Genomic DNA, 23,076 nt, shown 5'->3' with positions numbered 1-23,076 from the left:
ACTTATGAATAATTATGTTATTTTCTAAAAAATAGAATAGTGTTCTATATATGTACAAGATTTCCCTTTACAAATATACATTTTACAATTTTTTTTTTATTTAAAAAGTACATGCACCACTACTAACACGTGTTAGATGTTATGGGTGGGCGAGCTGCCTGTGGCAAGATGGCCTCCATGTGCGGACGTTCGACTCCGTTGACCGGAAACGTGGATGAGACATCTAGCCTTTACTTATATATATATCTATGGGTGGGACTGCTCCGGGATCTTCTTCTGCTTTCATGGAGGGTGGCACCTGAGGTTCAAGGTGCGTTAGCGCCACCTACTGTGCTGGAGTGTTTGGTCTGCGGAAATACATGACGACCAATAACAAACCTTTCAACTTAGATCCTCCTCATTGATCCAGTTTCTTTTAAAAACTCAAACTTTATATTTTGCTTCCTCAACACTGAACAGATTCTTTAGGTTTAACATTTCCTCAGCTGCTTCTGTAGCTTTTCTCTTTCTCTTTATGTTTCTGATGCTCCACACTTTCTGCCCCTGACCCACATTCACACTGATGAATGATATTAAATGATTGTTTAATCCTGTGAGTCCTCATCTTCACCTTGATATGACTGTTTGCTCTCTGCTGTTTTAATCATTGTTTTCATTCCTCCCACATTTTGTTTTATTTTATATCGATGATCTATTTCCTCCCTCATTGTTTTTCCAGTCAGTCATGATGTTGCTTCTAATTCCTGCTTTAGCTGGTTCTCACTGAAAGCTTCCTCTGTGACTCTCTCCTGTTTTAAAGATTGTTTTGTCCATTTCATTGCCCTCGATGCTCAGTGAGCTGGGATCCACATGAACCAGACTTCTGTGTGTGATGTCGTCTGAATAGTGTCTGGTGTGTTTCATACAGTGTATCTGCTTTGCTGTGGGATGACTGTAGTGATACCAATGCTCATTAATTTGGTTTTGCTCTGTCCACTGTGATGCCATTGCTATTGCCAACGTCTCAATTGTATATACTGTGATCTGCTGTTCTTTCCTTTATATTTAATTCTGGTACAACAAACACAGTCTTTCCATACATTGGCTCCTTTGATCCATCTCTATACTGGGAACAGAGTATTATGTGTAGTCCTTCACCTTCCCTCCTGCTACGGGAACTCATAGTATCGCCAGATTTCAACACACAGGAATACATGCATCTGAATACACTGGCATTTAATTTCCTAAATTACAACCTGGTTTACAATTGGTTTAAAGTTAATTAGTAATTATAGTTCAAACACCACAAGGCCATGCACAAGGACGTTTGTATAGAATCCTGGTGTTTTCTATGAAATATCGTTAACAGTTTCCTCAGAGACTTAAAGATGCTCTGCTCTTCATCGACTTCTTCATACTGTAAATGTCTCATTCACTTTTCATATGGTTGTTTTCATTATGTCAAACTGGTGATTTTGTTCTTTTACCTGCACCAAGGACTAGATGTTTCCACCAGTTTGTTTGAAGAGGAAAGAAAAGCTGAGTCATGATTCCAGTGAAGTCGGTGGAAGGATGTTTATTGAGCATTAAAGCAGAGACATGTAGAAACAGAACTTTTCTCTCTAAGATGATTTTCTTTTCGTTACATCTGGTTTGTCACAGAGGAAATGATCCATGTGTTTGACTCATAGACTGAATATAAAGGCTTTGACTGGGATGTGCTGCTGTTACTCTGCAGCGCCACCTGTGGGTCAAAAGTAGAAAAGCAACCACCGCTCTGCACCTGATGCAGAAATGAAAACGTCCCATTTTTAAGTCCAGAGTTTTGATCTTTTGTGTCAAAGACAAAACTCTGATTTTAAACTCAAAGTGATTTCAATGTGTTTAACTTTGTGTTGAATAAAATCAATTAGTGACGTGAATCCAGGAACTTTAAGATCATAAACAAACATATACACAGAATGTGGTTCTACACACATGGAGACACACTGAGGGACAAAGGTGGACAATAATAAAGACAAACTTAAACACACTGTATGTGACTCTTTATAGAGGGTTTATATATTCTGCTTGTGTTGTGTCATTTCAATAAACACATTCTTCATGTGAATAAACACAATCGGGGGAAGTAGGTTGCTGGTTTGAATCCGGTTCAGATGGGGTCTTCCTGTGTGAAGGCTGCATGTTCTCCCCGTGTTTTCTCCAGGTGCTCCGGCTTCATCTCACAAACACATGCAGATTAGGGGTTGTGTAGATTGGAGACTACACACAAGCTGCTGCTGCTTCAGCCTCTGGATCCTCAGGACACAGCTCAGCCTCCGTCCACACACACTGTCCTCTTCACACTCACGTCCACTAAGATCACCACCTCCATCTGTTCAGAGAAGAAGACATCAGTGTCACAGAGACTCACTTCATCAGCTGTGAGTCAGTGATGCAGCTCATCCAGTAGAAAGAGCAGCAGGGACTTCAGTCCTGTTCAGAGGTGGAGCAGCTTCCTCTCTGCTTCATGTTCACGTGTTGGAATGAACACGGTAAGAGCTCAGTGTGTGTCCTCTGCAGGTCAAAGTGCAGAGTGGACACCTGAGAGGTGGATTTACTGCTGTTACAGGTGAAGCCATGTTTCACTGTGTGTTGATGAACATCTGCTTCTGACAAACTGGGACCAGAGGAGACAGATGGACCTCAGCAGAGGTTCTGCTCTGTATAAAGATCTCCTGGTTACCATGTGATGAGGAGAGGCTTCAGTCCCACTGATCTCAGAGCTGTGACAAAGATCCACCTGATCAGTTCTTCACTGATGAAGTGAGAGAACAAACTGTCTCAGATCAGATGAAGACGACACCGTCTCTGTCCCTCGTGTGAGGCTGTCAGCTGTGGTCCAGCTTCACTTCCTGTTCACATGAAAACAACAACAACTGTCGTCTTCACGTCAACTCGTTAAGTTAACTCGATGAGGTTTTCCTTATCGAGATCAGAGTGTGCACATAAAAGGGGTGGGGTTTACTGTGTCTGACCAATCAAAGACATGGACAAGGACAAGCACTGACTCTGAGGACAAGCACTGACTCTGAGGACAAACACTGACACACTGACTCTGAGGACAAACACTGACACACTGACTCTGGGGACACAAACTGTCTCTGAGGTCACACACTGTCTCAGTGTTTCTGAGGACACACAGTGTCTCTCTGTCTCTGAGGACACTGTGGTGGACACCTCTGACATCACTACTCAATAAAAACACATGGACCTGTCTCCAGGAAGCTGACTGAGGTCATCTGGTGTTTTGGGGACAGGATGAGTCTGGAGACATTGAGATGTTCTGGGTGAGTTAGAGATCAACTGAACCAACCAGACGTTGATTTAAACTTCCCTTATCCGTCCCTTTAAGGAGAGTGTGCACCACACAACAGTGTAGAGTCACTGTGGTCGGTGGGCGGAGCTTCTATACGGGTTGATCTCCAACTTAACCTGGAGCAGGTTAGCCATTCATCAGAAGTTACCATGGTGATTTACCTCGTTAAGAAGTGGACGAGCTTCGTAGAACTGAAAAAACTAAACCTGAAGTTAACCTGATAACCACAAATCCTGCTTGGTAGCACAGACCCTGGATCTGTGATACTGACTGTGTTTAGTAAAATACTGATGAAAGCAGCGTGGACTGACTCCAACCATCTACTGACCTCACAGTCTCCAGTCGACAGGTTGGACTCTGCTGTAGATCAAGCAGCTCCTTCACTAGTGAGTCCTTCAGGTTGTTGTCACTCAGATCCAGTTCTCTCAGATGAGAGGGGTTTGACCTCAGACCTGAAGCCAGAGAAGAACAGCTGATCTCTGACAGACTACAGCTCCACAACCTGGATAAAGAATACAAATTAACTGAAAATTAAACTGAGTTCATGTGTGAAAATAACAGACATATATTCATGTCAGTGCAGACTGATAAAATGTAAGATAAATATAAAATCAGACATGTTGGACAAAAAATGAGTCTCTGTCCTGCAGATCGGTTTAGGAAATCCAGAACTAAACTTAGTGTTTTAACAAGTAGCTGAATAAATAAAATGTCACAGATTAATTAATGAATGGATTCAAGTTATGTATGAAGAGGAATTATCTTAAATTAGAATTAAAGCAGATAAATTGTGTATAAATGCTGTTTTATAGATATGAGATCTACAAAAGTCAGTCAGTGATAGGACCTCAGAGTCTCCAGTCGACAGGTTGGACTCTGTAGAAAACCACACAGCTCCTTCACTCCTGAGTCCTGCAGGTTGTTGTCACTCAGATCCAGTTCTCTCAGATGAGAGGGGTTTGACCTCAGAGCTGAAGCCAGAGAAGAACAGCTGATCTCTGACAGACTGCAGCCCCACAACCTGGATAAATTATAAAGGTTCTGAGTGAGTCCATGTGAGAATAGAGCAGTTGAATGTCCAGAGGATTCACAGAGAGCGAGTGGACATGTTGAGGACACAAACACATGTGACGGACGTGAAACTGGAAGAACACAAATATCTCAGGATGAAGAGGAAGATATCCACTTAACGATATGAGGAGATTCCAGAGCTTTTGGTGATGAGGGCCGATGCCGGTGTGGATGAGCTGTAAACAACAACACTGATCTTTCCACAGCAGAATTTATACTTCATGTCCGGCCTCCTGCTGCTCCACCTGTTCTTCTTAAGTGAAAGTCAAAGTCCAGAAAATGTCCAGACACTATTTTACAGAGTTCATGACTGAAAACAGCTTGAAAGTCCTCGTGTCCTCAGGGCTCAGTTGTTTGTAATATATAACTTCACCACTAGATGTCTCTAGATATCTTGCTGGACATGTTCAGGAGTCGTACACGTGAACAAGTGGACTACGTTCACATGTACGACACCTGGAGACGTCACTAACTCCTTCACAGTGAATCTGTACCTTAACATACCTTAACTTAACCATGGTTATAATGGAGATATGTGTTTTGGCTCCGCCCCTCGTCTGAATGTCCCCACATGTTCCTGTTGCTGTGAACGAGTCGGACCCGGACAATCTCCTGCTGCTGCTTCAGCTCCAGAAAATGTCCGACCCACTTGTCAGAACATGTTCCACAGTTGATGTGTGAAAGGGCGAGCAGTTCTATGATCATGTTTTCTTGAATTGGTGATGATCTGAGCAGCAGTTGGACCAGTTGAAAGTGGTGCAGGGAGCCTGAGGAACACGTGTGTACTGGGCGGGACAGAGATCTAGTGGTGAAAAGATAAAGGCATGGAGGACCCCGTGTAAGTCCTGAAACCAGAGGAAGGGTTTCATGTTGGAAATGAACCCAAAGTGGAAGAAACAGGGCTGAAGAACTTGGTCCTAAAAATAAAAGACATCAAATATAATCAACTTGGTCTCTGGACCCTGAGCCCAGTCCCAGAACACCAACGCCCAACGCTGTCATGTGGTCAGTCCACAGGACCACCGGGACAAGTCCTGGTTAGATTCCACAGAAACATTACATGTACACAATGTCCAGCATTGGATTGTTTCTCTTTCAGTAAAACTTCAGTCACATTGAGCCTGACTCGGTCCTCAGCGCTCATTCTACAAACAGATCTCAGCTCAGTATCAGTGTTCACTGTTAGGAATACATGTTCTGACCTTTGAAATTAAAGCTCCAGTGTGGAAGATTCAGGTGAAAGGATCCATTGTTAGAACCTGAAGAGAAAAGAATCCTAGAGATGTTTTCACTAGTTTCATCTAAATTGAACCAGTTGTTGTTTTCTTTACTTTAGAATGAGCCATTTATATGTAAATACTTAATATTTTAATAATTTAGAATCAAATAATTTATATTTAAATACTTTACATTTAAATACTTTACATTTACATCAGGAGCCGTTCCTCTTTACTGAAGCTACAACAGGTTGTCTGTCATGTTTGGAAGGGGGGGAGGTAAGGGGTGTTCATCTGCATCACAACACTTCATCACTAGATGTCACTACATTCTACACACTGTTGGGACATGGTTTTTGTGCAAACCACAGGCCTCCTTTCAGTCAAACTTGAAACAAACATATTGCATTTGCTGGAGTGGACTCAATCCCCCAAGATGCCACAGATTCCATTGATCTTAGAAAGTCAAGGAACTCAGTCTCCCAGAGGATGTAACAGGATGCTGCATGTCCTGGGGTCTGGACAATGTCACACAAAGGTGTCAAGAACCACCAGGGTCAACTCCTATTGGTCACTCTGGTCCAAGACCCGTGAGGTCACCGGGGCCAATATAAGGAGAGGTCTCCCCAAAATCTTTCTCTTCTCTCATCCCTCCAAGGATAGAAGGCTGCTACAGTCTCTCTCTCCACAATCCTTCGATGGCCAGCAGGCTGTCCAGCCTCTCTTCTCCTACATCGCCAAGGGGGGGGCCTGGCTGATCCAGCTTCCTTCTCTATCTAACCCACAACCAGACGTCAGAGTTGCAGCTCCCAGCTCATCTTCAAGGAAATCTCCTCGCCCTTCAAGCTTTACAAAACTCCTCGTAGCGACGCGATGTCCTGCAGGAAAACTTCAACCAGCATCTGAGCACACGGCTCGACAGAATCGCGAATGCAGAACTCTACGACCACAAAGCCAGGAGACGTCACAGAACTGCAAACTGAACAGCAACTTCTTTCCCTCTTTCCCTCGGACTGGTAACATAATCTGGGCTTAATAATTATACATGTTAAGCAAGACTGTTTACTCAATTCTGTGTGTTTACAAGTTTGATATATGCTGTGACGTTGTAGGTATAAGTTAAATGAAGGTTAATGCTAGTTAGGCTCACCACAGGCTTTGTCCCTGACTCTATCATTATCTGATTCACATCCACACAGACACGCATAGCATCTCTTATCTTAGGGACCATTTTTTTAAGCATGCTAATTTACATTCACACACACACACTCACACACCTCCTTGTTAGTTAGTTTGATTGTTTAGTAATTTGTGTTTTATACTTTATTATGTTCATAATAAATGTTCTTCTTTCACAAATGTTCTGTCATTAATATTGCCAACCGTTACACTGTTAAGAGCTCCATAACCTTCATTGTTCATTATATAATCTTTAATTGTAAAATATTGAGATTTCAAATTGAACTAGATCTAAATGAGACTGATCTTAATCAATAAATTGGCTATCTTTTCCCTTCTATGAAGGGTGGTGCCCCGCGAGAACTTTAACCAATTAAAGTTATGATTTAATATAAATATTTTAAATATTAATGTTTTATATTTCATTTTGATAACCAGATTTATTGAGTGCCTAAAGGCACACCATTCTATGGTAACACTTTTTAAGCACTATTGCACAACAACACTGAACCTTTAACATTAAAACATGATGTCTAACCTCAGAGTCTCCAGTCGACAGGTTGGACTCTGTAGAAAACCACACAGCTCCTTCACTCCTGAGTCCTGCAGGTTGTTGTTATTCAGATCCAGTTTTGTCAGATGAGAGGGGTTTGACCTCAGAGCTGAAGCCAGAGAAGAACAGCTGATCTCTGACAGACTACAGCTCCACAACCTGGATAAAGAATAAAGCTTGACTGAAAATTAAACTGAGTTCATGTGTGAAAATAACAGACACATATTCATGTGAGCACAGACTCATAACATGGAAGATAAATAATCAGACATGTTGGACTAAAAGCAACGGATTCACTAAAAATAGATTATTTGGACCAGGTCTCTGTCCTGCAGATCAGTTTAGGAATTCAAGAACTAAACTCAGTGTTTTAACAAGTAGCTGAATATTTAAGATGTCACAAATAAATTAATGAATGGATTCAAATTATGTATGAAGAGGAATTATATTAAATTATAATTAAATGAGATAAATTGTGTATAAATGCTGTTTTAAAGATATGAGATCTACAAAAGTCAGTCAGTGAACTGACCTCAGAGTCTCCAGTCGACAAGTTGGACTCTGTACAAAACCACACAGCTCCTTCACTCCTAAGTCCTGCAGGTTGTTTTTACTCAGATCCAGTTCTGTCAGATGAGAGGGGTTTGACCTCAGAGCTGAAGTCAGAGAAGAACAGCTGATCTCTGACAGACTGCCGCTCATCAACCTGGATAAAGAAATATGAATATTTGAATGTGTCCTCCTGTTGTTGTGGATCGTCATCATGTCAACACAGACTCTCAACATGCTGCTGACCTCAGTCCAGTCTGTGACCTGAAGATAAATATCAGATCAGACATGTTGGACAATTTTTTCATTCATCAGCTTCTTCTCTGTGTTTGGTCACTGAGCAGGTTTGTGTAATTAAACAATGTTTAAAGTAGGGATGGCTCCTGACAGTCACTTCCTGTTTGTTTCTATACTTATTGTAAAGACAGAGATCGCATTTAGATTAAAAAACCTCTAGTGGCGTGGAGGGGAGATGCGCAAATCACACGTGTTCGATTTGCGCACACACCGGGCGGCACTTGCCTGATTACGGCACGTGAGGTGAGTGAGCACGGGTGAGGAAATAAAGGTCCGCGATTTCCGGCCGGGCTATGAAGGGTTTGTGCATTGGAGGACACGAGAGCACGCATTGGTATGTTATTTATATTTTGAACTAAGGTGTAGTTTGCACAATGCGTATGTTTCTGGCACTTTTTCCCGTTTGTCATGTCTTCTATGTGACAGCGCATGGGTCGGCGCAGACGTCCTTAGTGACGTCTTGGGCACGTTTGGTGGAGGCGCACATGGTGAAAATGTTTGTATGGAAGACCATTGTTGTTTTACATCATAGTGATATTGTAATTATATAGATTTGTTTATGATATCTAACAGATATTTGGATTTGATTTAAATGTTTGATTAGGCATTTTGATTTATTTGAACTAACTTGATTTAATTTGTCTTTATCAATAGGTTTTCAACCTAATCCTGATCCTAATCCTAAATCCGAATAAGACTACGGAATGTTTGTTGGTCATGTTCAGAAAGATTCATGTTCAATAAAATCAAGGAGAAGGATTTGAGCTGTCCTGCGTCCTCTGTGTAACAGTGCCATTTCAAGTTGGGCAAGCACAGTTTAAAACATCACCCAGATAACTTGACAGTTGAAAACCAGCGGAGCAGCTTGGAGAAGTGGATAAAAGGCCTTGGAAGTCCAGGAAAAGCTGTTGACGCAGGAGAAGAGAGCTGTGCTGGTCCGTGAGGTCAAGATGGCGGAAGACGTCGTGGAGAAGACTGTGAAGCAGCTCAAGAAGGAGAGAACCGCTGCGAAAAGCACCTTCACCAGACAGGCCAACTTCCTCAGGAAAAGGGCAGACAGCATGGTGGAAGCAGAGCTGAGGGAGGAGTTCGCCGAGCTCTCATACTGCCGGAAAATCGTTCTTGAAGCGAATGATGATTATAAGACAGGGCTTTTGGCTGAGTCTCAAGAGCCAGAAGAGGAAGACGTGGTTCTTGAAGAGAGGGAGGAGCTAGACGTTGAGAGAGCCGCTAACGAAGCAGAAGCAAGGTTTGGAGAGGTGAGAAGAATTGTCCAAACAAACCTGTGGTCCAGATATGGCCAATACGCTATCACAACTGCAATCACTGAAGGAGAGAAGGCCTGCAGTCGGGCGGAGAAGTTACCTGTGGAGAGTACTCACCTGGATGCATATGAGATGCACCTGACTCTACTGGAGAAAAGGATCAATGAGGCTGCCAGAGTTATGTCAAACTGGGAGTGGTGGATCCCCAAGGCTGAAAGAAAGGAGCTAGATGGCAGGGTCAAGGACCTGAAAGCTTTGAACGGCAACCTTGAACTGAGGAAGGCTGAGTTTGTCACTGCAGGGAGGATGTCGAAGGATGCGCTGGCTGCAGGAGCCTCAGGACTTGAAGCAGTGAGAGCACATCCCCCGCCAGCAAAACCAATTGTCAGGATAAAACCAACCACACTGCCCATCTTTTCAGGCTGCAAAAGAGAATACCACAGATGGAAGAAAGACTGGGAGAGCCTTCAAAGACAGGGAGAGCCGTCTGGCTCAGCCGAGGTCAAGAAAATTCAACTCCTGGGCAGCGTGGATGACAAGATTGGGAAGGATATCCGGCTGTCAACCTACAACACTGCAGAGGATATGTTCAGAGTCATGGACAACCGGTATGGAAATAAATCGACCATTGCCATAGAAATCCTGGAGGAGTTGGAGCAAATACCCCCTGCAAGGGGAAGCCAGCCAAGGAGAGTCATCGACCTGATCCAAGCAGTGGAAAAATCCCTAGCAGACCTCACAGAGCTGGGAATCTCTGGCGCAATCAAGAACCCTCTCGTCATTAAATCCATTGAGAGCAAGTTACCCGACTTTGTAAAGAGAGACTGGCTAGCCTTTATGGTAAATTCTAGCAATAATGTCACCACAGACAACCACTTTGACATGCTCCTGAAGTTCCTAAAGAATCAAGAAGAGATCCTAGAGAGACTTGACCAGCTAAGGTTTGTGGAGAAGATGGAGAAACCAGAACGTGGGAAGAAATATGAAAGGAAGTATGCTTCTACAAGAACCACAAAGAAAGGAGGGCTGGAAGATGTGTGTGTTGTCTGCGGTGATGGAAGGCACAGTGACAAGATTTTCTTCTGTAGAAAGTTCAAAGGGCTGAAGCTACAAGAGAAGAATGCTATTGTAAAGAAGCTGGGAGCATGCAGAAAATGTCTTGGATGTCATGAAGATGATGGATACTGCAGAGACACTTTCCTATGCAGGAACAAAGACTGTAAGAAGGGAGACTCCTCAGATCACCATTACTTTATTTGCCCCAATGGAGAAAACAAGAGTGGAAACGAGAAGAGAAGTGGGAAAGATGGCAGAAGAAAGAGCAAACTAACAGCCGAACAGGAAGGATTCTTGGCTGAGCTGTCCTCAGTGCAAGCAGAAAGGTGCAGAATGGCATTCACGAACAAAGCTACAGAGGGTGGCATGAAGAACCACCAGTCCCAGCTATTGAAGAAAAGTGGCCTGTGCGAGCTTCCTGTCATTATGATGCTGATGGAGGTAACTGCTAATGCTGGGCAGAAGATTGGAGCTCTTGTTGATCTTGCCTCAGACACAAACTATATCACCCATAAGGCTGCACACAGGCTGAGGCTGCGGAGTGAAGAAATAACCCTGGTTGTGCATGGTGTAGGCGGAATGACCATCAAGGTGAACACGGAAAGATATCTTCTTCGAGTCAGAGTGAAAACCCCCAAAGGAGCGGAGAAGGCTCATGAACTGATCTGTTACGGCCTGGATGAGATTGCCAAGGTGCACAAAGTTGTCAAGCCGGAAAAGTTGCAGAAGTTCTTCCCAGAAGTGAAGCTTGAGGAATTAAGGAGGCCGGAAAAGATTGATCTGCTCATCAGCCATCGCGAGGGAAGACTTGCTCCACAAAGGGTTAAAGTTGTTGGGGACCTCGTCTTGTGGGAGAGTCCATTGGGAATGACAGTGGGCGGAGCACACCCCGACCTGTTCGAGGAGATAGAGGTGGCAGCACATGAGTCCAGAACACACTTTGCTCGCTCCATGAGAACTGCTGCAGTCAAGTATGAGGAGATAGTTGAGAGCCCAAGTACTGAAGCAGCCCGTATGCAGCGAAAGGACAGTGCAAAGGAAACGGTTACAGCTGCTGCAAACCGTGAGTTCCTGGAGTGGTGGAGATGGGACAGCATCGGAGCAGCCTGTGAGCCAAAGTGTGGAGGATGTCGCTGTGGAAACTGCCAACCAGGAGGAAAGGAAATGACACTGGCTGAAGAAAGGGAGCTTGAAATAATAAAAGAAGGACTCACCTATGTCCAAGGAGACTCTCACACAACATCGCCGCATTGGGATGCAAAGTATCCATGGATAGAAGATCCTGCCTCGCTCCCCAACAACAAAGGTGCAGTTGAAGCTACATTCTTGAGAACAGAAAGACAACTAAGGAGGGAGCCAGAGTGGAAATCAGCATACAGAGCCCAGGTCCACGAGATGGTTGAGAGGGGCGCAGCCGTAAAACTCACTAATGAGGTCATCAGCAAGTGGACAGGACCAGTGTGGTATGTAAGCCATTTGGTGGCGCCAAACCCTCACTCAGTGACGACTCCAGTCCGGCTTGTGTGGAACAGCAGCCAGAAGTGCAGGGGAGTGAGCATGAATGATATTCTGCTAAAGGGGCCAGATGTTTTAAACCCGATCAGAGCTGTGCTGCTGAGATTCAGAAGAGGTGTGTATGCTGCACTTGGAGACATCAGGAAGATGTATAATTCAGTGTGGCTAGAAGAGCGAGAGATGCATCTCCACCGATTCCTTTGGAGGGACAATCCAGATGAGGAGATGGGTCAATATGCCATCACAAGGGTGAACATTGGAGACAGACCAGCCGGTTGCATTGCACAGGTAGCTATGCGGGAGACAGCAGGATTGGCCATCTTTGCTCACATGGAAGAGGAGCGCAGAGTCCTGGAAAAGGACAGTTATGTGGATGACATTCTAACTTCCCATAACAGCCTGGAGGAACTAGACAAGATGACTGAAGGCGTTGAAGAAATTCTGAGAGCCGGAGGCTTCTTTCTGAAACCGTGGGTCCGGTCAGGCCAAAGTGGGAGGCCGGAGGCTGCAGCAAAGGTCCTGACATCAAGAGTGGAAGGGATGGAGAAGAAAACCTTCATCCTCCCAAACCAAATGAGGGATGAAGATAACAAAGCCCTGGGCATTGGATACAAGGTGGAGGAGGACAAGCTCTACATGATGACCTCGATCAACTTTTCCAAAAGGAAAAAGAAGACCTGGGATAAACCACTGTCAGAGAGCCTCAGAGAAGAAGCCATTCAGCTGTTTGAGGAGTATGCGCAGCTTGGACAAGTTCAGTTTCAAAGAAGCCTGACACCAGCTCACTGGAAAGGGAAACCATGGGGAATCACATTCTCAGACGGGAGTGACAAATCATATGGAGCTGTGATGTACCTGAGGTGGAACACTAGTAAAGGAGTCGATATCCGGTTTGTAGAGTCGAAAGCCAAGCTGACTCCACTGGATCAGAAAGGGGAGGCCGTGAAGGCTGAGATCTGCGGCGCTGTCTTTGCAGCCAGGCTCAGGAAGTACGTTGAGAAGCATGGAGGCCTGGAGATAGAGCGATGGCTCCACCTGGTGGACAGTCAAACAGTCCTAGGAGCCATTCAAAGAGAGAGTTATGGGTACCAAACTTTCTTTGCAAACAGAGTGGGTGAAATCCAGAAGGCTGGCTCAGTTGAAGACTGGTGGTGGATCCCTGGAGAGCATAACATTGCTGACATCATTACAAGAGGAGGCACTCATGAAGATCTAAAGGAGGATTCCACATGGCAGGATGGGCCAGAGTTCCTAAAGTGGCCAGTGGAGGAGTGGCCTAAAAAGTCAGCAGGAGAGGTTGCAGTGCACGCTAGAGAGAGTGTCAACAGACTCCAGAGAAAGGCATTCTCAGCAGGAATGACAAGGGCTCAAGCTAAGATAAGCCAAGCAAGTGCCCCACAAAAAGACCTGAAGGATGAAAGTGGAGAGAAAAGTATGGCCGCTGATCCAGCTCTTCTGGCAGGAAGGGCACCCAGGAGATGGGAAATAAAGAACCTACTGGAAGTGAGGAATTACAGCTCCTTGTCCAAGCTGGTCAGGATCATCGCCTGGATATGGCGAGCTGCCAAGAAGTGGATAGAGATGAAAAGCCAGTCAAGAACTCAAGAAGCTAAGCATAAAGTGTCATCACTAAAGGAAAAGGCCAAGCAAACTGTGCTTACAGTGAGAGAGCGTGAAGATGGGCTCAGGGATCTCTTTAGTGAAGCTCAGGAAGGTGTAGCTTTTCCTGACACTACCCTAAGCAGACTGGCAGTATACAGAGATGCGGACTCTGAGCTCTTGGTTTGTGGAGGCAGGATTCAGATGTTTGATGAAGACAAAACTGCAGTGCCCGTCTTACCATACGAGGCATGGGTGTCTACATTGCTGGCACAGGAAGCCCACAAGGCAAACCATGAGGGAATAGCAGGAACCTTGCTCAGGATGAGGAAAAAAGCCTGGGTAATCAAAGGTCAAAGAATTGCAAAACAAGTAGTAGACAGTTGTGTGGTATGCAGGAAAAACAGGGCAAAACAGTGCCAGCAGATCATGAGTGACTTGCCACCAGAGCGAACAGGCCCAGCATTGCCATTTGAGTTTACAACCATGGACCTGTTCGGACCTTATGAGGTAAAAGATGAAGTAAGGAAAAGGGTCAAACTCAAAGTCTGGGGGGTTGTATTCTGCTGCATGGCTTCAAGAGCCATACACACTGATGTTGTGAGTGACCAGTCTTCTGAGGGATTTCTGCTGGCCTACCAAAGATTCTCTGCACTGAGGGGACACCCTAGGAAATTGTGGACAGATCCTGGCACAAACTTTGTAGGGGCCAGACCTGCTCTGGAGGAGCTTCACAGATTTCTGAGCAGACTGAACAGGTCTCAGATTGAAGAGGAAGCTGTCAATCATGGAACAGAGTGGTCATGGAGGATTCACCCTGCAGACTCTCCCCACAGAAATGGAGCAGCAGAGGCAGCTGTCAAGATAGTGAAGCGAGCCCTGAACAACCTTGGTGGTGATGGAGTTCTCACATGGGGGGAATTCCAAACATTCCTCTTCATGGCAGCCAACCTGGCAAATGAAAGACCGATAGATGCCAGGATTCAAAGCCGAGAGGACTGTGTGGAATACATCAGTCCCAATTCCCTCATACTGGGACGAGCCAGCCCAAGAGGAGACCCGGGAGATTTCAAGTTTGAAGGTTACCCATACAAGAGACTCCAAACCATACAAGCAGAGGTCAGCAAATTCTGGAAGAAGTGGTGCCAGCTAGCTGGTCCTAACCTGTTCATAAGGAGCAAGTGGCACACAAGAGAGAGGAACGTTGCAGTGGGAGATGTGGTCTGGCTGGCTGACCAAAATGCCTTGAGGAGTCAATATAAATTGGCCAGGGTAGTCAGTGTTAATGCTGACCGAAGAGGAATCGTCAGAGATGTAAATGTGAGGACCTTGCCAAGCTACCCTGTTCCAGTCATGAAGCCAAGCAAAGGGGACACAAGCAGACAAGGAGCCAGGAAACTCTTGAAGAGAATCCCTGTGTCCATTCTCTGCAGGGATGTGAGACGACTGGTCATCCTTCTTCCTGTTGAAGAGCAACGATAGAATGAATAGATAGAGTGTGACCTCCTTGGGTTGAGCAACCAGGAGGTCAAGTGGGAGGTGTAAAGACAGAGATCGCATTTAGATTAAAAAACCTCTAGTGGCGTGGAGGGGAGATGCGCAAATCACACGTGTTCGATTTGCGCACACACCGGGCGGCACTTGCCTGATTACGGCACGTGAGGTGAGTGAGCACGGGTGAGGAAATAAAGGTCCGCGATTTCCGGCCGGGCTATGAAGGGTTTGTGCATTGGAGGACACGAGAGCACGCATTGGTATGTTATTTATATTTTGAACTAAGGTGTAGTTTGCACAATGCGTATGTTTCTGGCACTTTTTCCCGTTTGTCATGTCTTCTATGTGACAGCGCATGGGTCGGCGCAGACGTCCTTAGTGACGTCTTGGGCACGTTTGGTGGAGGCGCACATGGTGAAAATGTTTGTATGGAAGACCATTGTTGTTTTACATCATAGTGATATTGTAATTATATAGATTTGTTTATGATATCTAACAGATATTTGGATTTGATTTAAATGTTTGATTAGGCATTTTGATTTATTTGAACTAACTTGATTTAATTTGTCTTTATCAATAGGTTTTCAACCTAATCCTGATCCTAATCCTAAATCCGAATAAGACTACGGAATGTTTGTTGGTCATGTTCAGAAAGATTCATGTTCAATAAAATCAAGGAGAAGGATTTGAGCTGTCCTGCGTCCTCTGTGTAACAGTGCCATTTCAACTTGGGCAAGCACAGTTTAAAACATCACCCAGATAACTTGACACTTATCAACTGTCCAACGTGTTTCAATAAGAATGTGTCTTATTTTGAAAACCTGAGGAGGACGAGTGCTCGGCCTCAGTCCACATGTTATTTACTGACACTTTCTTAGTGATCAGGAGCAGGTGAGTGCAGGTGAATGGAGTTGATGAGGTGGACGTGACTGACAGGCTGGGTGAGTGACAGATGACTGAGGGACAGTGAGCAGAGCAGAACTGAGACAATTTAAATAAACAATGAACCAATAAGAAAGAAAGTCTGAAAAGTGAAGAAGGATTTAAGGACCTCAGAGTCTCCAGTCGACAGTTTGGACTCTCCAGTCCAGAACACAGCAGCTTCACTCCTGAATCCTGCAGGTTGTTGTCAGTCAGATCCAGTTCTCTCAGATGTGAGGGGTCTGACTTCAGAGCTGAGGCCACGACTTCACAATGAGTCTCTGAGAGTTCACAACCACTGAGTCTGCAATTGAAGAAAATATCAAATCTGTGAGAATTATATCAGAAAACACAACATTCATACAAAACCCTCAAACTCCAGCACAGTGATCACATTGGATTTCACTCTCCACATCTGATCTAGTTGTTCTCATATGTTCATGAGAACAATGAGAATGTACATGTACATAATAATAATAACTTTATTACACACACGCACGCACGCACGCACTCACTGAGTGTATTTAAAAAACGACTCATCTCCACTGATTGAACATATTATTGATCATGTCTGGACTCACAGAGCCTTCCTGCAGTTCCTCACAGCTGGGATCAGTCTCCGTCGACCCTGGTCTGATGTGTTGAACTTCTTCAGGTCCAACTCATCCAGAACCTCCTCTGACATCTGCAGCATGTAGGCCAGAGCTGAGCAGTGGATCTCAGAGAGCTTCTCCTTTGATTTGTTCTCTGACGTCAGGAACTGTTTCATCTGCTGATGAACTGAGTGGTCGTTCATCTCAGTCAGACAGTGGAAGATGTTGATGCTTCTGTCAGGAGAAATGTTATCACTCTTCATCTCCTTCAGGTTGTTGATGACTCTCTGGATGATCTCTGCATTGTTCACTGTCCGACAAAGCAGGTCTCCCAAGACTCTCTGGATGATCTCTGGATTGTTCCCTGTCCGACCCAGCAGGCCTCCTAAGACTCTCTGGTTGGACTCCAGACTGAGGCCGTGAAGGAAGCGAACAAACAGGTCTAGATGACCATTTGTACTGGTGAGGGATTTCTCCATGGTTCTCTTCAGGAGGTCATCCAGAGAGAAGGTACTGTCTTTGTTCTTACACGTTCCCAAGAAGTTGTTGAGTTCTTCTGTGTTCCCCTTTGTGTAACAGTGGAACATGTAGACTGCAGCCAGAAACTCCTGAACGCTCAGATGAACAAAGCAGTAGACTGATTTCTGGAAGATCACACACTCTCTTCTGAAGATCTCAGTACAAACTCCTGAGTACACCGAGGCCTCTGTGACATTAAGACCACACCGCTCCAGGTCTTCTTGGTAGAACATGATGTTTCCTTCCTCCAGATGTTTAAGTGCCAGCCTCCCCAGCTTCAGGAGAACGTCCCTGTCAGCCTCCGTCAGCTGCTGTGGAGTTGTCTCATGTCCCTCACCGTACTTGTTGTTCTTCCTCTTTGTCTGAACCAGCAGGAAGTGTGAGTACAGGTCAGTCAGGGTCTTGGGCAGCTCTCCTCTCTGGTCTGTGGTCAACATGTGCTCCAGAACTGTAGCACTGATCCAGCAGAAGACTGGGATTTGACACATGATGTGGAGGCTCCTGGACGTCTTGATGTGTGAGATGATTCTGCTGCACAGCTCTTCATCACTGAATCTCCTCCTGAAGTACTCGTCCTTCTGGGCGTCAGTGAAGCCTCGTACTTCTGTGACCCTGTCAACACATGCAGGAGGGATCTGATTGGCCGCCGCAGGTCTGGAGGTTATCCAGACGAGAGCCGAGGGAAGCAGATTCCCCCGGATGAGGTTTGTCAGCAGCACGTTGACTGATGACCTCTGTGTGACCTCAGACACAAGCTCCTGGTGGTTGAAGTCCAGAGAAGGTCTGCTTTCATCCAGGCCGTCAAAGATGAACAAAGGTTTACAGACAGCGAGCGTCTCTGCAGTGAGCTTCTGTAACGCTGGATGGAAAACATGGAGCAGCGTGAGAAGACTGTGCTGCTGGTCCTTCACCAGGTTCAGCTCCCTGAACGAAAGCACAGCCAGCAGACCCACATCCTGGTTTTCTAAACCCTCTGCCCAGTCAAGAGTGAACTTCTGCACCGAGAAGGTTTTTCCAACGCCTGCGACTCCGTTGGTCAGGACGACTCTGATGCTGCTCTGCTGGTCAGTGGAGGCTTTAAAGATGTCGTGGACCTTGATGGGAGTGTCGTGGAGGATCTTCATCTTGGAAGCCGTCTCAAGCTGCCTCACCTCATGTTGAGTATTAACCTCTTCACTCTGTCCCTCTGTGATGTAGAGCTCAGTGTAGATCCTGTTGAGGAGGGTTCTACTTCCTGTTTCATCACTTCCTTCAGTCACATGTTCACATCTCCTCCTCACACTGAGCTTATGTTCATCTACAACCTCCTGCAGACCACGATCTGCTGAAAGACAAGAAACAATGTGAGAGACAGAGAATCTGAGATTCTGCTGAATGTTTTCATCAGATACAGAAAAACTACAGAAAATAAAAGCTTTTTAACTTTGTGCTTTTCTAACGATGTTAAATGTTGATGCTGTATGAAGGAACAAAATAAAACCACATGTGCTGTTGTCAGAAGTGAAGACATCAGCAGACACATGTACAGTGCTGCTCTGACCGGCTGTCTGACCTCCAGCTCCTGTTCTGGATCTTTGTCCACACTGGGGACAGGAGGAGTCTCCTGAAGAGCCACACTGGTCCCAGTATGAGCTGATGCACTGTCTGCAGAACCAGTGTCCACAGCTGGTGGAGACTGGATCCTTCAGGACGTCCTGACACGAAGCACAGCAGGACGACTGCTCCTCCTCAGAAACATGACTCCTCTTCCTCTCCCTGTGAAGACATTTCCTGATAACTCACATGTCACAGTCACAGGTTGTCATTACTTCTGTCAAGGAGGTTTTGTTTTCACCCAGTATGTTTGTGTGTTGGTTTGTTTGTTAGTGGGATTATAAAGAAATAACAGATTACCAGTAAACTTGATGGAAGGTTTTGGTCTGTGAACCAGATCGGAGGGGGGGGGGGGGGGGGGGGGGGGGGGGGTCCTCTGTCACAGACATGTTCAGAGAACTGATGTTTACCAGTGTGTGGAATTTGGTGCAGATCCAAATCAAAATGAGTCTCTAGTGGATTTCAAAGTGGTTTCATAAGGAGCGTGTTGGTTCTTGGTGGAGGTCTGAGCTCTTTGAGTGATTCTGAGAGATTAGTCACCAACTTCAATGAAGCTGTGTCCTAATGCAGGGGCCACACTAGAGGAAACTAGATCCTCTTCAGAGCAGGTCACAGTAGAACCAGTCTCTTACTCTGTGTGTGAGGGTCCAGGTTCATTACTGAAGTTTAGAATACGTTCCATGGACCAGTCACTCTTCAGAGACAGACAGCTGGACCCTGGAGACTCTGCTCTCAGTCTGTGGTCCTGACCTCTGCAAACACAAACATGTTTTATTCAGAACACATCATTCACTGGTTCATTCTGTGAGGATTCAGTTTGGAGCTTCACATGTTTGTAGCAGGTCTCTTACTTTGTGTGTGAGGGTCCAGGTTCATTACTGAAGTTTGGAGGTTCTACTTTGGACCAGTCACTCTTCAAAGACACACAGCTGAACCCTGATGACTCTGCTCTGTCCTCTTCCTCCTCATAACCACTCATCTTCAGTCTGAGAGGAAAAACACTATGAGCTCACAGGAAACAGGACAAACCAGTCTGTTCAAGAAACACACCCAAAAATACCAAGACAGGACACGCACACCGACACACACACACACCGACACAACGACACACACACACACACACACACACACACACACACACACACACACACACACACACACACACACACACACACACACACACACACACACACACAGACACAGACAAACACAGGTGACTGTAACGTATGATTGTGAAAACACGTTCTGTTGTTAAAAACTTGATGAACAGACGTGATGAAGATAAAAAGTGAAACTGTGAGTTAACTCTGTTAATTAGTCCTTTGAAGGCTCCTTGTTCCAGACCTGCTGGTCACTTCTGTCTCTGGGATCCGATCACATGAAACCACGTCTGTCACCAGTTGTGAACTGACAAACTTAGAGTCATGTGATCAGCAGACGGATGTTAACAGCAGGTGTGAGAGTGAGACAGTAAAACTTTCAGAAAGTTGTGTTCACACTCACCTGCTCACTTTCCTTCCTTCTGCTCATCCAGGTGAAAATGGAGTCTGACCGCTCCCTGTTCTCAGGCTCCTCCTCTCTCTCTTTACAGTAGATATGAGAGTTTCTCACAGACCAGTTAAAGCTCCAGTGTGTAAGATTCAGGTGAAATGATCTATTGTTAGAAATCAAATATAAAATAATCAGTGATGTTTTCACGAGTCTAAATTGTATGAATAGCTGCTTTACTCTCGAATGGGAAGATCAGCTTCACGCTATAACGTGAAACTGAGCAGGTTGTCCTGTGGAGTGGAGCTTCCTGAAACAGCCGCTCACAGGAGGAAACAGTGCATTTGATGGGGACTATTTCCAGCAGCAGATGGAGCTCTATGGCACAAACACTAGAGGAGTGTCAGGCTGTGGATCCACACACAATATGTTTATACCAACAAGAAGAAAAATATAAAATATCACCAGACTTGTTCTTCTAAAGGTCTTCCCCTGATAATCAGTCTCAGAGAGTTCCATAATATATATTTAACATTTGGTCGTCACATTAATCACATTAATCACATTTCACCCAAATGTCCACAGTTGAACATCAATTCAATTTCTTTTATCTTATTTGTTAAGTTCACTTGTGAATATTCTGATTCCACAATAACGTCAAAGTCACAAACTATTTCAGCATTTCAAGACTCCATGAGATCACACACACACACATGTTCAGAGTTAATGCTTTCACAGCACTGGAATAAAGTCCAAATGTCTGTTAAGTCCATCAGTCAAAGTCAGAACCAGAAAGCATCAGGGGCATGTGCTGTGTGGATGGGGAAGCTATGGAGAGCTACTTCCTACGCCTTGGCAGGAAAAGATGGATGTTGTGAAGTGTGTTGCTGGAGGTTCAGCGTGGTTTCATCCATTCAGAAGCTTCCCATCCAAAGATCAGGGCTCCATTAAAACCTGGCCTGTATGAGCACAAACAGAAACTCTCTTCACGACCACTGGTTTGATGTGTGATTGTCTAACACAGGGGTTTTCAAATTGGGTGAATGTGAGCCTCCCCTTAGAGTAGGTAAGGACAGCCGAGCCTCCCCTCAAAAAAAATGAATCCCGTCCGCCTGACCTAACCCACACACGCCTCTTCAGTAAATGCCATCTTTTGTGTGTTCCAGGCAATGATGATTTTCAATAACTAATCAAATGTAATGTTGAAGACATTTTATTTCCACAACTTTTTTAAAAGTGCATTCATAAACGATTCTTTGCAACAGCAAATCATTTCCAACTTCATGCAGGCCTAATTGAGGCTACTTTTAAAATTAGGCCTATCCACAAGTCAACAAAACATGCTTAACATGTGTAATCGGCGCCAAAGCTACAACCAACGACATCCGACGGCTGAAATCGGTGCTGTGTGACCGGGCTTTAAGCGCACATTTGAAGGAGATGCACATCGTCTCGAAAAGAATCTGCACAATGGACAACTCTCTGATCAATGAACGACAACGGCATATTATCAGATCGAACAGATTCACATATTTTCATGAAATTTGTTAACGATTTCAGCCACGTACAACCTCAAATTTAAACAACAAACAAAATGCGTCAAATTCACATCATTTGCGCTACGAGCGGCATCAACCCTATGGCCCACCCAATTCATGGATTCAAGACAACACAACATTGACTTTCAATTGAATCGTCCATATCAGTGGGAACAATGAGGCCTCGCTTTTGATGCACAGAGGTGTTCGATGCGGGGCTGCAGTGCAGAGAGAAATATACACAAGTCGTCCTCCACCTGCAGCCTTGATCTGTATTTGTTTTTAATCACGGTCAGTGTGGAAAACCCACACACACACAAGTACGTGGAGGTAAAGGGGATTAAGACTTCCATAGCCCTATTGGAGATCTGGGGGAACTCGCTCTCCACAGACAACCAGAAACGCATTCAAGATCATTTTTCCTACGTTTTTTGCTGGGTCCTGTCTCCTCCCTTAATGCTGACTCCTGTTGACTTGGGACAGGGAAACGATGCATTTTAAAACTAATACACGCACGCACAATTATCGATATCACTAGAGCTGCATACAGATGTGTATTTTGTTTTTGCGAGTGTCTCGTGTCGCGCCTCCCCTTTGGCTCTTTGGCGCCCCCCAGGGGAGGCGCGCCTCACCTATTGAAAACCACTGGTCTAACACAAAATACTCTGCAACATTACATGCAGTGGATCAAAAACTTCCTGATAGACAGGAAGCAGCAGGTGAGGCTGAGTGAAATAACATCCAGCACCCGGTCAGTCAGCACTGGTGCACCTCAGGGATGCGTGCTCTCCCCACTGCTCTTCTCCCTCTACACAAACGACTGCACCTCAGGAGACCCATCTGTTAAAATCCTAAAATTTGCAGACGACACATCAGTCATCAGCCTCATCCAGGATAATGATGAGTCTGCATACAGGCGGGAGGTCAAACAGCTGGTCCTGTGGTTTCGGTCGCAACAACCTAGAGCTTAACACGCTTAAAACCGTGGAGATGACAGTGGACTTCAGGAGGAGTCCCCCAGCACTGCACCCCCTCACAATACTCAACAGTACTGTGTTGGCTGTGGAATCATTCAGGTTTCTGGGATCCACAATCTCCAAGAACTTGAAGTGGGAACCCAACATCAACACAATTCTCAAAAAGGCCCAGCAGAGGTTTTACCTCCTGCGCCAGCTTAGGAAGCACAACCTGCCTCAGGAGCTGCTGATCCTATTCTACACTGCAGTCATCAAGTCTGTTCTCTGCACATCCATAACTGACGAACTGGATAAAAATAGACTCCAACGGACAGT

General features: G+C 45.2%; 1 protein-coding gene across 4 annotated transcripts in view; it reads right to left on the bottom strand.

Annotated features, from left to right (window-relative positions):
* Nucleotides 1-20,577, bottom strand: part of LOC128454879 (NACHT, LRR and PYD domains-containing protein 12) — a 32,419-nt gene extending 11,842 nt beyond the window's left edge. Inside the window, exons 1-9 of one of the 4 annotated variants that reach the window (XM_053438456.1) lie at nucleotides 20,262-20,577; nucleotides 19,610-19,791; nucleotides 19,391-19,510; nucleotides 18,718-18,920; nucleotides 16,635-18,489; nucleotides 16,184-16,357; nucleotides 7,890-8,063; nucleotides 7,343-7,516; nucleotides 4,185-4,358 (exon numbers count right to left, since the gene is read on the bottom strand). In XM_053438456.1, coding sequence (XP_053294431.1) covers nucleotides 4,185-4,358; nucleotides 7,343-7,516; nucleotides 7,890-8,063; nucleotides 16,184-16,357; nucleotides 16,635-18,489; nucleotides 18,718-18,920; nucleotides 19,391-19,510; nucleotides 19,610-19,737 — 3,002 coding nt within the window. In that variant the 5' untranslated portion in view covers nucleotides 19,738-19,791; nucleotides 20,262-20,577. The remainder of the gene's footprint in view (nucleotides 1-4,184; nucleotides 4,359-7,342; nucleotides 7,517-7,889; nucleotides 8,064-16,183; nucleotides 16,358-16,634; nucleotides 18,490-18,717; nucleotides 18,921-19,390; nucleotides 19,511-19,609; nucleotides 19,792-20,261) is intronic. The other 3 variants (XM_053438462.1, XM_053438473.1, XM_053438489.1) reach the window with 3 other exon arrangements.
* Nucleotides 20,578-23,076: the final 2,499 nt, after the last annotated feature.

Source organism: Pleuronectes platessa, chromosome 2 (assembly GCF_947347685.1).
Source record: "Pleuronectes platessa chromosome 2, fPlePla1.1, whole genome shotgun sequence".
Lineage (NCBI taxonomy): Eukaryota > Metazoa > Chordata > Actinopteri > Pleuronectiformes > Pleuronectidae > Pleuronectes > Pleuronectes platessa.
The sequence above is the reverse complement of the archived record's forward strand: the minus strand, read 5'-3'. Positions and strand labels throughout refer to the sequence as shown.